At 39.0% G+C, this 12500-nt stretch overlaps 2 protein-coding genes and 1 long non-coding RNA gene across 3 annotated transcripts in view; 2 read left to right on the top strand and 1 right to left on the bottom strand.

Annotated features, from left to right (window-relative positions):
- Window positions 1-2893, top strand: part of LOC146471470 (uncharacterized) — a 10499-nt gene extending 7606 nt beyond the window's left edge. The window contains exons 2-3 of the mRNA XM_085119943.1: window positions 1-472; window positions 1135-2893. The exon at window positions 1-472 is cut by the window's left edge and continues 122 nt beyond it. Coding sequence (XP_084976069.1) covers window positions 1-472; window positions 1135-2273 — 1611 coding nt within the window. The 3' untranslated portion in view covers window positions 2274-2893. The remainder of the gene's footprint in view (window positions 473-1134) is intronic.
- Window positions 1-12500, top strand: part of LOC146471466 (uncharacterized) — an 81678-nt gene that overhangs the window by 28770 nt on the left and 40408 nt on the right. The gene's annotated exons all lie outside the window — the stretch shown is intronic.
- The window catches only part of LOC146471467 (uncharacterized), an 84148-nt gene that overhangs the window by 44203 nt on the left and 27445 nt on the right, over window positions 1-12500 (bottom strand). The gene's annotated exons all lie outside the window — the stretch shown is intronic.

Raw genomic sequence — 12500 nt, 5'->3', positions numbered from 1 at the left:
TGCAAAGCGCACTGCCCAAAAAGCATCAGGGGACGGCGAGGCAAGCCTGGTCACAGAGGGCCTCCCGGCAGACATGGTTCGCAAGGGCCGCGGGGACTACAGGGACTAAAAGGAGATAAGGGCGATGAAGGAGATGAGGGACCTCCGGGACCTAGAGGGGATCAGGGCCCTCAAGGACCCAAGGGCGATCCTGGTGAGACCATTTCAGCCCCTTCTATTGTGTCACCTCCGTTGTCGATTGTGGTGAACGAAACAGGTGCAGCCTCATTTCACTGCGAAGTTACAGGAAATCCAGAACCTGAGGTCACGTGGCTGAAACAGAACTCAAGTATTTTTGCAGACAAACGAATAGTGATGTCACGTGAGGCTCTGAAGATACCAGAGGTGACGTCACAAGACGGTGGGATGTACACGTGCAAGGCAATGAATATCCTTGGTGTGGTGACATCATCAGCCACATTAACTGTCCAAGGTAAGGAACGTGTTGTTATATCGTAACTTTTACTGTTGTTGTCTTTTTTTTTTTTTTTGGGGGGGGGGGGGGGGGAAGACTACTTTATTTTTTGAGATAAAAACGGAGGATCGATTAGCCTTTTTCGTTTCACCCATAAATCTTGCCCCGGTTAGTGAAGCGCGGTGTTGACCCCATATGGAGAGTGAGTCTGTTTTTCGTTTCCTCTTTGCGCCGACAGCTAGGGCTTCTCCTGTTTTCAATTCCCGTTTAATCGAAGTCAACATTTCTATTCATAATCCGAAGGCCACACTTTTTTTTTTCATGGTAAGGCTGTTGTTTTTTCCTCATAAAAAAATATATATTTTTTCTTATTTCTTTGTTCTTGGGATAACATGTGCAAGAGATTTTGCAAGTTAATAAAGATTGGTCTGCAACAATTATAAAAAAAACCCATACTTTTGTCGTTTTAAAAAATTTTTGGACATAGCAGCACGGTCTTTTCAAAGATTTAACAACATGTGGCATTGGTGTTGAAAATAAAATCGCCATACGATTACAGCAATTTGACATTTCAATTAAAATTGCCGCTTAAAAGCGCTGCAAAAATCACCATAAAAACGATAAATTTCTCGATTCTGTTTTGTTTTACTTGCATGACATTAACTGTTTGTTAATTTTAGTCGGCCCCCTGATCACACGAAAGTCGCCCTCCTCAATCATCGTTGAAGAAGGACAAAACATGAGCCTGCTCTGCGAAGCTACTGGTCAGCCCACTCCAACGATCAAGTGGCGTAAAGCGTTTAGTCACGTGTCTAAAGAGAGAACCACTGTAGTCGATGGGAAGCTGACTATTTTCAATGTAACAAAAACAGATAGTGGAGCATACGAATGCACAGCAAAGAATCTCCTTGGACAGAACTCTGCCGTAGCACAAGTTTTGGTAATGGACAGGCTTAAATTTACCCTAACCCCACCCCTGAAGGTCATTGTGTTTGAGTACAGCATCTTAAAGTTAAATTGCGCAGCTCTCGGTATTAAAGAGATTACTTGGCAAAAATCGGGCCAACATTTCCCCTTTTCCCTTCCAAGTTATCCAAATGGAACTTTGCTTGTAAAGAACGTTTCTCCGAGAGATGCAGGGTCTTATACATGTGTAGCCAGAAATCGACAGCGCTCCATTGAAGCGACATCTGTTGTTGAAGTGCATAAGCACGTGTCCTGCAGCAGCATAAAGAAAGGCTACAATGGAAGTCCTTCTGGCAATTACATTATTGACCCTGATGGCGAAGGAGGCGTGACTGCATTCAACGTGTATTGTGATATGCGTGACAAGGGTGGAGTTGGCGTGACGGTCATCAGTCACGACAGTGAGAGTAGAACACATGTTAATCACATCAGTCCAGGATGTGGTGGGAAAGGATGCTACCGCAAAGATGTGACATACACTGGCGTCAGTACCGCTCAACTAGCGGCACTAACTAGAGTGTCACAGAACTGTGAACAGTTTATCAAGTATGAGTGCACTGCAGCTAATGGATTTCTTGAGTATGGTAATGCTTGGTGGGTGTCACGTGATGGAACACGGATGGACTACTGGGGCGGAGCTTCAGGATATGACAAAATGTGCGCATGCGGAGTGACGAACTCATGTTCCAGCGGCAGAGTGTGCAACTGTCCACCAAAACAAGGCTGGGGAATTGACAGCGGTCTTCTGACAGACAAATCAGCTCTGCCTGTTTCACAAATCAGACTGGGGGACTTGGATGGCTCGCATGAGGAGGGTTATCACACGTTAGGGAAACTCAAGTGTTATGGTTAGGCTTAGGTGATTGACTAACCAACTCTCCACAAATGTTTTCGGGATACACAGTTTCAAAGATGCTAATAATTAATTAAAAACGCCCTGACCCCTGCTAGTGTTGCTGTCCGGACCGTTGCCACTTATCAAAGTTGTTTTGGTCTGCCCACCCGAAGAACGAATTTAGTAGGCAACATTTATCAGGACTTTTGTCAGGAAGATAGTTTTGTCCCCGCTTAATGTTTTTTTAAGATACGGACCTTATTCTTTCGCATCATCGCTAGCTATACTGAACATTTTATTCCTTACAAGGAATAGATACAATACCATCCTTGCTTTCTCAGCCAGCTCCAAAGGAGGGTAACAACTCTTTTTCCAAGGAGTAACGACCATCTTTCCAAATGTTGGGATATATTGTTACTAGAATACCCTTATTCCTTAGAACATTAAAAGAGCGACGACAGAGGCGACTTGTGTGCAATTTTGTGAGAAAAAAAACCTAAATTTTAAGAGTTAAACTCAAAATTACCAAAAACTAATACACAGCATTTTTACTTGTTCAGAGTGACAACGCAAATAATTTTTTTGCCATATACTGACCTATATTCACTATATATGAATAAAATAATAATCTTTATTTACCCGAGGTAGTGTTTATAGCATAATTGCTGGTGGGACCGAGCATTAAACTCTCCTCCCCACCCCCACCCCCCCCCCCCCCCCAATATTTAACTGAAATTAATATGGTTAAAAATCCCAACTGTCAGGAGGCATGATGACTAGCTGGCTATTAACAAGCGTGGCCAAGGAATGGAAAAACAACCCCAGCTAGCGGTCAGAGCGGGACTTGAACCCGGGCCCTCCGGATTTCAAATCCGGCGTCCTACTCTTCGTAGGAAGAAGAAGAATGCTGCCACAGGGACACTCGTTCACAGTAATAGCACGCAAAGTTTGGTACAAAAGAAACACCCTAGTAATGGATTGTATTTCAGCTGGCTAGCAACTAGCTCTTTACAAGAGAGCTATGGCATAGCCGGCCAAATTCCCTACAAGAGGGGTTATTTTACTCTTATACCCAGAAATTTCCGCTCCAAAATCTGGTAAAAATCCTTGGTACTGGACAGTGTGAGTGGTTACTTGAAGTGGCTTGATTTCTTTACACGTCATCATTTAGGCGCGGATTTTTAATACTCTTCTGGAGGGGCGAGTGTGCGTCAGCTTAACTCCATCTCGACATTTTTCACGAAAGCGTTCATGCATATATCGCTTTAAAGGGTGAAAATATCTGAATAGGCGATTACTTACAACATAATTTTATTCTCTGTTGGTACTTTATTCACATATTAATGTCACGAAATAGGCTTCAACTTTAGAGCAATATCTGTTTGACATAAATAAAACTATCAAATCTTCAAAATACACTTAAATCAACCAATCCGTCAAACATTCGCTCCCTATCATTTTCCTTCCTCCAGTCTCTTCTCGTTTATTTCTCCTCGCTCCAGTCTCGCTGCGCTGTGAGCGCACCCTCTCGACTGACCAGAACACCAAGTAGCTACCGCATGCAGCGGTGTAGTATTAAACTTACACTATTCTGAATATCTTTTTAAATTTACGCAAATAATTTCTCATTCCGAGTTCCCTGATGCCTATAATATCAAGAACCGTACTTGTATTATATTTGCTTGCAATGCGACGTGAACAGAAAAAGCCTTAATTTCTTTTCATTTGCATGTCACACCTTATCACCATGTTTGGCAGCATGTGACAACGCTTAAAGCCGCTTTGTTGAAGCCTCCAAATGGTTATGGATTAAAACTATGGGTCGCCAAGGGTCATTATGTTATAAATTTGTGCAAGAGACTCTCTAGTTCTAAACTATTAAGTCTAACGGGAGATTTACTCAAGACCGGAGAAAGAGAAATACGCATAAATTTATGTACAGCATTATAGCCGAGGTCACGGATGGATCAAAACATCTTGACTGAAACACCAAAATATAAATTCTAAAACCAAGTATTCGCCAGCAAAACTTCTCAGATAAAAGACGAAATGATAAAGTTCACAAAAAATACCCGCTTACCTTAGTTTACCCTCTCGATTGCGGAGAAACAGCGGCTGAAAATTACCGAAATTTGCCACGTGTCCGAACGACGGCCGCCATTTTTCAAATTTCGAGGCCGCAAAGGATTGTGCAGGTACATTCATCACTCCTCTGGGGTTATGCTCGGACAATGGTGAACTGTGAAATCTCGGCTTGATTTCCTAGGGACAGACGTAAAGGGCAAAGGTTCTTGATTTCATTTATCTTTAATAACGTAACCTCCTGAGGTAATTAAGCTGATCATGAGTTGCTTCTTCGATTTATAAATAAACAGTTACTTAAAAGGTTCAAAGGTAATACGGCAAGTAGTTAGTGGTACACCTACGGCTGTATACCATGTTTGGTTTCACCAGTAGTTCGCTGGTTGTACCCACTCAGGAGGACGATTTGTCAGACTGGAAGCTATTGTACGCAGGTACTTTTCAATACAGCTGGGAGGAATCATGGTACACTCAGTTTTCTTTATAAGAACCATTTTTATAAGAACGTTGAGGCTGAGATTAACCAAAATTTTAAAAACGTATTACGGAACATTCCTCAGGCCAAGAGTTGATTAAGAACGTTTTTTTTTAATTTTTTTTGCTAATCTGTATATAAAATCAAGGTAACAAATGTAAATTAACCAGTTTTTACTTAAGCGGCGCATGTTTTGTACATGTACTAACATTAACAATTGTAACACTCATAATTAGTAGTTCTTATTTATAACAAGTATGAGCAAGCAGCTTGATACCATATCTGAGCAGGCAATGCACTTGGATAGGTTTCCTGGTCACGTAATGTACATGTAGTGTATACCAAGTAATTTAAGAACGCCTTAAGAACGGTTTGCTGTAAGGACCGACTAAGCGTATACAAAATAGAAAAAAACCGATTTCCCCAAACTTTGCCAGAATAAAGGGCTTGGTGAACTACCTCTAAAAATATAAGTTTCATTTTGTTTAGAGCTTTATTTATTTTGGGGGAATTTTTTTAAGATTTTACCCACGGAGGCGGGCTAAAATCACGCCGAAATGGGCACTTTTGTAGAAGCTCCCTTTTATACAAGGAGCCTTTTCTAAAAAAGATTAACCCAACAGAAGGAACAATTTTATTTTCTTAGATGACTAGCGGCGTTAAAGTTAAATAAAACGTAAACTGAATTTTTGACCAATTTTTTAAGTTGCGCCTTTTTACCGGTGATTACAACAACCTAATTTTGGCTAAATTCAAGGACAAAAAAGGCATTTTGGTACATCGCTTTGCCCCACGAAACTACACTCCGGGAAAACATAATCATTTCAACTAAACATTGATCGAATAAAAAATTGGGGTAAATTAAACAGCGAGTTCTCAGAGCGTTTTCAAAACATGTCACTTCAGCAATTAAGAGCGACCTTTGACCTTTTATATCGAGGGGAAATATAAACGAGAGCTCATAAACCTTGACTTTCCTTCTCCGAACGACGCTTATTTTTACTCTGCTGGCACATTTTGAGTAAAGGAAAACTAAACATTTGAATTTGAAGTTATGTACTAGCTATGAAAGATAATTTGAAAAGTAAAATTAGCAATTCAATTCGACTTTGCGTCGGCGGTTCCGATTTGTTTACTACGAAATTGCGATTTTAAAGCCTGTTTACAATACAAATACGGCATCAACTACAAGGTAAACCTCATTCTACTGAAAGATTAATAAATCCTTCTTACCTTAGAGATCTTTTCCTGCCTAAAACACACGGTCTGTGTTCATTGCAAAAGTGTATTGACCGAGATCGCGGAACGCCTCAAGCCAAAGAACAAGTTAACGAAACCACAGGAATGCCAGGAGTACATTTCGTACTGAGATGTGTACTTACATATTTCGGTATTACTATGACACGTCAATTCAAAACGCCTTTTTTTCTTTCCGGACACTAAGATGTAATATCTTAATTACTTAAAGATCACGTAAATTGAAAAGAGCGCCGTGTCCCGAAAGCTAACTTCTTTTGTTCATTGCACGTTGTACTTGCTGAGTGTACAGTGGAGTTTATCGTCGACCGGAGTCAGTGGTGCTTATATATGGCTGTGTGTGAATATGGGTAGATTGCAGGGGGAACATGTGGTTCAAGTGTGAACAATTTAGCCAATGTGAAAAGCTTAATCCTTGCCAAGCTAATTAAGTGTACCAAATCCACGCAAGGGCATCTGCGTTATTGCAACACTCGAGACGCTACGTAAGACTGAACACATTTCATGAAGCAAAGTTGTTATCGGCACGGGCAGGTATGTTTTAGTGGTGTGTACTGTGTATATGAATGCCCAACATAAATTAATTTAAAAATATTTACTCTCAAAACAAAGAGAGTTTTTTTTCTTTTCTTTTCCTTCTTTTTTAACGTTGAAAGTTACAATTAACCTCAAACTCAGCTAACGTGGTTAAATTTGTATATGATTTGCCTTTTTTATATCAAGAATCGTCACGGATCAGTCTAAGGAGTAATTTTTAAACCAAAACCCTTCCGGCTGTAGCGAACTTAACAGAGGTAAAAGGCCGCAAACGTTAGTAAACATTGCGATGTTTTCGATACGTTTACGAAACGCTTAAAATAATTTAATTTAATTAAAACTTGTTTAAAAGTCACGAAACAACTAAGCTACCGCAAAAGTAAAAGCAAAAAGCTTTCTTGTTGCTTTATAAATATACAAAGCGAAAAGTTTCCCTGATCATCAATACTTAAGTCCGTGAAGAAGGATTTTTTGCCTAAAATCACAAAAGATGTACGGACGAGCATGATAGCCTTGTTTGTTTCACAAGAAGAGAACGTGACTTATTAGATTTGCGGGCCTTCCAGTAACTGTATGTATGTGACAAGAGAAATTGAATTTATTAATTCATTCAGGTCGGGGGCGGAGGGGGGGGGGGGGGGGGGGGCAACAAATGTGGGCGGTGGTGAATAAAACATAAATGCATTCTATTTTCTATATGTTAAAATTTCCAAGGTAAAAAGCAAGGTAAAGTACCTGTAGTAATTGACTGTTTTACCTTTAAAGGCATTTTTGAGAAAAGCGAAAGTCACCTTGAGCTCACTATTTGACCGAGACATCGGGACACATTTGGTATCAGATGGGGTTCAAATAAGAGGATCTGTGCCGCTCCCATTGGATGGGCATGGCATGGAACGTCAGTGTCAGGGGAGAAGGGAATATCATCTTTACATGCTAACGGCTTTTTTGGGGCGTCTACAGACGGATTTCACCCAAGGTGCAAAGCAGAGTCCCTTTCCGCATAATTTTTCGCGTCATTTAGCGCGCGCACGAGCGCGCGCACGCAGAACATTACGGGATTTCCTTAAGGTTAAGCTCGGCAGGAAAATAAATGGTCCTTTTCTTCTAAACGAGCACGGTGAACCCCATTTTTTAAAGCATCAATTTAAATGTCATACGTTTGACCATTATATATCGCGATTTAAAGAAAAGTTTAATAGTCTACTTTGAGATCTTTTTATTTGAATGCTTTAAAAAGCACGTATTTAGGTAGTGCTGCTTACGTGCACACGCAGCAAAATCTTTAATTTCTTTCATAATCTTAATTCCAGTTCAATGAATATAGTTTGTTGTGTAAGATTAGAGTAAATTTTGTTGAACTGCTTCGATATTTTAATGCAAGAAACTAATTTTTCTAGAAATGATAGTTCCCTTTCCTGATCACTAGCGTTCCTAATATAAACCTTGTGGGCCATCTATTTACTATAATAGCCATCCAGGTTGCACAAAAACGAGCACGGTGACCCCCATTTTTTATTGCATTTTTGTAATGCTCATAACATAGTCATGAACAGGACCAAGTCTTAGAAAATTTTTAATACTCCTTCTTTTTCAGCGGAATCACCTTAAGAGATCTTGTAAAGGGGTGTGGTACCTCATATTACTACTCACCCGATACAGTGGCCGTATCCCTATCTATAGTTTTGCTTGAAGTTTATTGTTTTATTATAATTATTACTTGTTTGTGATGCAAGGAATTTATTTCTATTTCTGTATCTTTTTTCACGTAAGACTTCGTTGGATTGACAGCAAGTGGTAAGATCACAAGAAAGAAAAAATGGGTACAGCCACAATGTGGAATTAGCCTATATCATTCCCATTTTTATCGCAGTTTCCTAAATGTCACAGAGATCTGACAAGTCGCAACGTTTGTCATTTGAAGGTAGTTCATTGTTAATGGACAGTACAGTGCAAAACGAATCACTGTTAAATAAATAAAAAGAGCTGTGCGGTCCCGGTATTGTACAATTTTATACAGTGGGATTCCTGTGGCTTTATTTGGTTAATCGTTTAGCGATCGGGCGGCTTAATAATTTTGCAATGAATGCAGGCTATGTCTTTTTTTTAGTGAAGAAAAGATCTCTAAGGTAAGAAGGATTTATTAATCTTTCAGTAGAATGAGGTTTACCTTGTAGTGGATGCCGTATTTGTGTTGTAAACAGACTTTAAAATCGCAATTTCGTGGTAAACAAATCGTAACCGCCTACGCAAAGTCGAATTGAATTGCTAATTTTACTTTTCAAATTATCTTTCTTAGCTAGTAGTAGTACATAACTTCAAATTCAAATGTGTAGTTTTCCTTTACTCAAAATGTGCCAGCAGAGTAAAAATAAGCGTCTTTCGGCGAAGGAAAGTCAAGGTTTATGAGCTCTCGTTTATATTTCCCCTCGATATAAAAGGTCAAAGGTCGATCATAATTGCTGAAGTGACATGTTTTGAAAACGCTCTGAGAACTCGCTGTTTAATTTACTCCAATTTTTTATTCGATCAATGTTTAGTTGAAATGATTATGTTTTCCCGGAGTGTAGTTTCGTGGGGCAAAGCGATGTACCAAAATGCCTTTTTTGTCCTTGAATTTAGCCAAAATTAGGTTGTTATAATCACCGGTAAAAAAGCGCAACTTAAAAAATTGGTCAAAAATTCATGTTTACGTTTTATTTAACTTTAACGCCGCTAGTCATCTAAGAAAATAAAATTGTTCCTTCTGTTGGGTTAATCTTTTTAAGAAAAGGCTCCTTGTATAAAAGGGAGCTTCTACAAAAGTGCCTACTTCGGCGTGATTTTAGCCCGCCTCCATGGGTAAAATTTAAAAAAAATTCCCCCAAAATAAATAAAGCTCTAAACAAAACGAAACTTATATTTTTAGAAGTAGTTCACTAAGCCCTTTATTCTGGCAAAGTTTGAGGAAATCGGTTTTTTCTATTTTGTATACGCTTAGTCGGTCCTTACAGCAAACCGTTCTTAAGTTTCATGTTCGCTTTTCACCTTTTGACTTCCATGTAATTGACAAGTGTGGTAAAAGAAGGACTGGAGTGGAGTGGACTGGATTTGTAAAACATGGACTGGATTGGTTAAAGGTGGATTAGTAAAACGTGGATTGGTAAAAAGTAGATTAGTAAAAGGTGGATTGGTAAAACGTGGATTGGTAAAAGGGGGATTGGTAAAACGTGGATTGGTATTTCATTTCTGAATAAAGGGAAAAGCGATACATATGACTTACTACATGTACGAGCACCTATTACGCAGCAACTCTAAATTAGGTGGCCAGTTATCAGTTATTGATTCGTCCAAAACCAAAGAACGAAACCACAAGTTCGCGTTGTAATCCCCAAAATTTTGTTTAACAGAGCAAACACACTGCAATTCAGTTTTGGCGAATGCCGACATTGTCATGTGACTTTTTCCCGCGCTTTTCTTGGCATGGTCGCGCACAGCGGGTCAATTTGCCTTTGAAAAGGATTTCAAAACTATAATTTTGGGGGCAGCTAGTTACTCAACTTGTGTGGTATATACTAAAACACTCGGCTAACTCCTAGGCGCACCGTAGGGCTCCTGCTTTACTCCATCGCCGATAAAAGAACATAAGCAGAAGAGGTGCAATAAGCTTATGCTCAGCCATCTGTAAATTTGTGGTACGATTTTGTCTACTTAACAAACGCAGAACGCTTGAACTTGAAGGTTTGGTGTAACAAAAAAAACTTTCTCCTAGCTATGTAGAAAAGTTAACCTTAAATCAAATTTTTGCAGGAATAAAATTTATTTATCGCTAGTACACTTTCGTGTGAAACATCTCCTTATTAATTTAATAAGTGTGCTGAAACAAACATGCAATGTTTTTCTCACGTATTAATTCACACTGGTCGATTTTTACTCGCCAGTTTACGAGTACTCTACTCACTCTTTAGTGTGAAATGCTTATTTTTCGTGTTCTCCAAGCGCTCGGTTTGGAGAAAGCACCATTCCTACTGTGAAATAGTGACATGTTTAGACATTCGAGTGATTTTTAAATGAAGATTATTACGTCACCACGAAATTCTCCTCTGTTATTTATCATATTACAAGCGTGACTGCATGGTTACCTTTTGCTACCAATATATAAACCATTCTTTTAGCAAAATAGGAAATAACGTTTATGCATGTAATTTTTCTAATTCGTTTCTCTCTTAAGGTGGCCGAACACAGTTTGCGCGCGCTTTACAGATTCTGCTAGTGATGCTATTAAGCGCGCGCTAGGGTTGTGGTACGCAAATACGGCGGTCGATAAAGTGATCCCTCAATTTCACATGAAATTGATAATAAAGTTAAGTTTTGATCCTAAATAAGTAAGTTTCTCGTTTCCGGACTCTTTTTCTTTTCTTTCCGAGCAAAAAAGTCCTTCACCAAGACCTTTTGCATGCTTTTCATCTTTGCCATGAAACCCAATTAAAGCCACGCATGCGCATTTGACCAAAAAATTGCGACTGGTTGTTTTCGTGGAAATAATCTGTTTTCTAAGGAAATTTCGTGAAATTTGGCATGAAAAAAGTTCCCTAAAAGCGTAACTTGCCTACAAAGAGAAACCTAAATCTAACAGAGGGTATCTTCACGAAACATTAAAATGCAAAATCAATATCTCTCTGTTAAAATTACATGAAAATAGTGCAACTGTGTCAGTGTTTTGTGAGTTTTTCTGAATACGAAAAAATGGAAAAAATCTAATGAGTACATTTTCTAAAAATAAAGGAAACCTACTATTTATGAGCATTTAATAGTTCGCTGCGTTGCCATGGAAACGGTTCTTAGCTCAACAAGACGTACGAAAATACATTCTTTCTTAGTTACTGCTTACACCATACCAATTTTGGGCGTCCAGAAATACCTAGTTTCCAAATAACGTTTTCTAACACCTGTACACTAAAAAACTGTATTCGGCCACCTTAATAGCGTGAAAGGAATGAATATTTTTACGTTTCTTACACTGTCAAATAAAATATTTATTTGCAAGTCTCAGCAAATCATTAGCAAAAGTTTAACCTGACGAAATAAGCATATCATGCTGTGATTGTTATGCCGGGAAACCACACAAACTTTTTTGGGCGCAAAGAACAAAGCATTCGACTTGATCGACCATAAGACCCTGGTAGCCAAGCTGAAGATGGTTGATATCCCGCGCAGTGTCATCAATTGGATTATTAAGAGCCGATTTCTGAAATTATCAAAAATCGGGCGTCAGTCGTGAAATTTCGAATTCCTTCATATTTTGCCCATATAATCTCTATAGTGAGGTATTTTCAAAAATAACGTTAAAAGTTTCGTCAGCGTGTTATTTTTTTTGAAATCGGGCAAAGTTTGAAATACGGCAAATTAGCGTCCTTTCGGTCACGAAACTTACTAAAAATTACCCATTTTCATCTCGCTCGTAGAAAGAAACGCGATGTCCTCCATTAATGAAATGTTTACAAAATATAAACACATCCCTCTTCTTCATAATGCACTAGTTAAATTTAGATAAGCTTTAAAATTGGAAATGCTTCGACCGTTAGCAGAAACCCCATTTCGGCAGTTTAAAAATTTAGCAAATTTCATTCCATTTCAACACAAAAGAAACCCAATTGGTACGTCAAGTTTGAATTTAAAATGAACACATTGTTGAAGCACAACCTTTGTAGTTTACCGTGTTAAAATATTTCCGGCGGCAATGCAATAGTACCCCGTCGAGAGACCAAAATGTGAAGGGTACTTTGACACGAGGAGGGCCTGTGAAACGAACAACGGCCGTCACGCCGAAATCAAGTCCTTTGTTAAATTATTACTTGCAACAAAGAATATGTTTTCTATAAGCTGTACAGAAATTGCTAAAAGTAGCTTATTCTCTG

The sequence above is a fragment of the Pavona decussata genome, unplaced genomic scaffold, assembly GCF_977016875.1.
Source record: "Pavona decussata unplaced genomic scaffold, jaPavDecu1.1 SCAFFOLD_102, whole genome shotgun sequence".
Classification (NCBI taxonomy): Eukaryota; Metazoa; Cnidaria; class Anthozoa; order Scleractinia; family Agariciidae; genus Pavona; species Pavona decussata.
The sequence above is the reverse complement of the archived record's forward strand: the minus strand, read 5'-3'. Positions and strand labels throughout refer to the sequence as shown.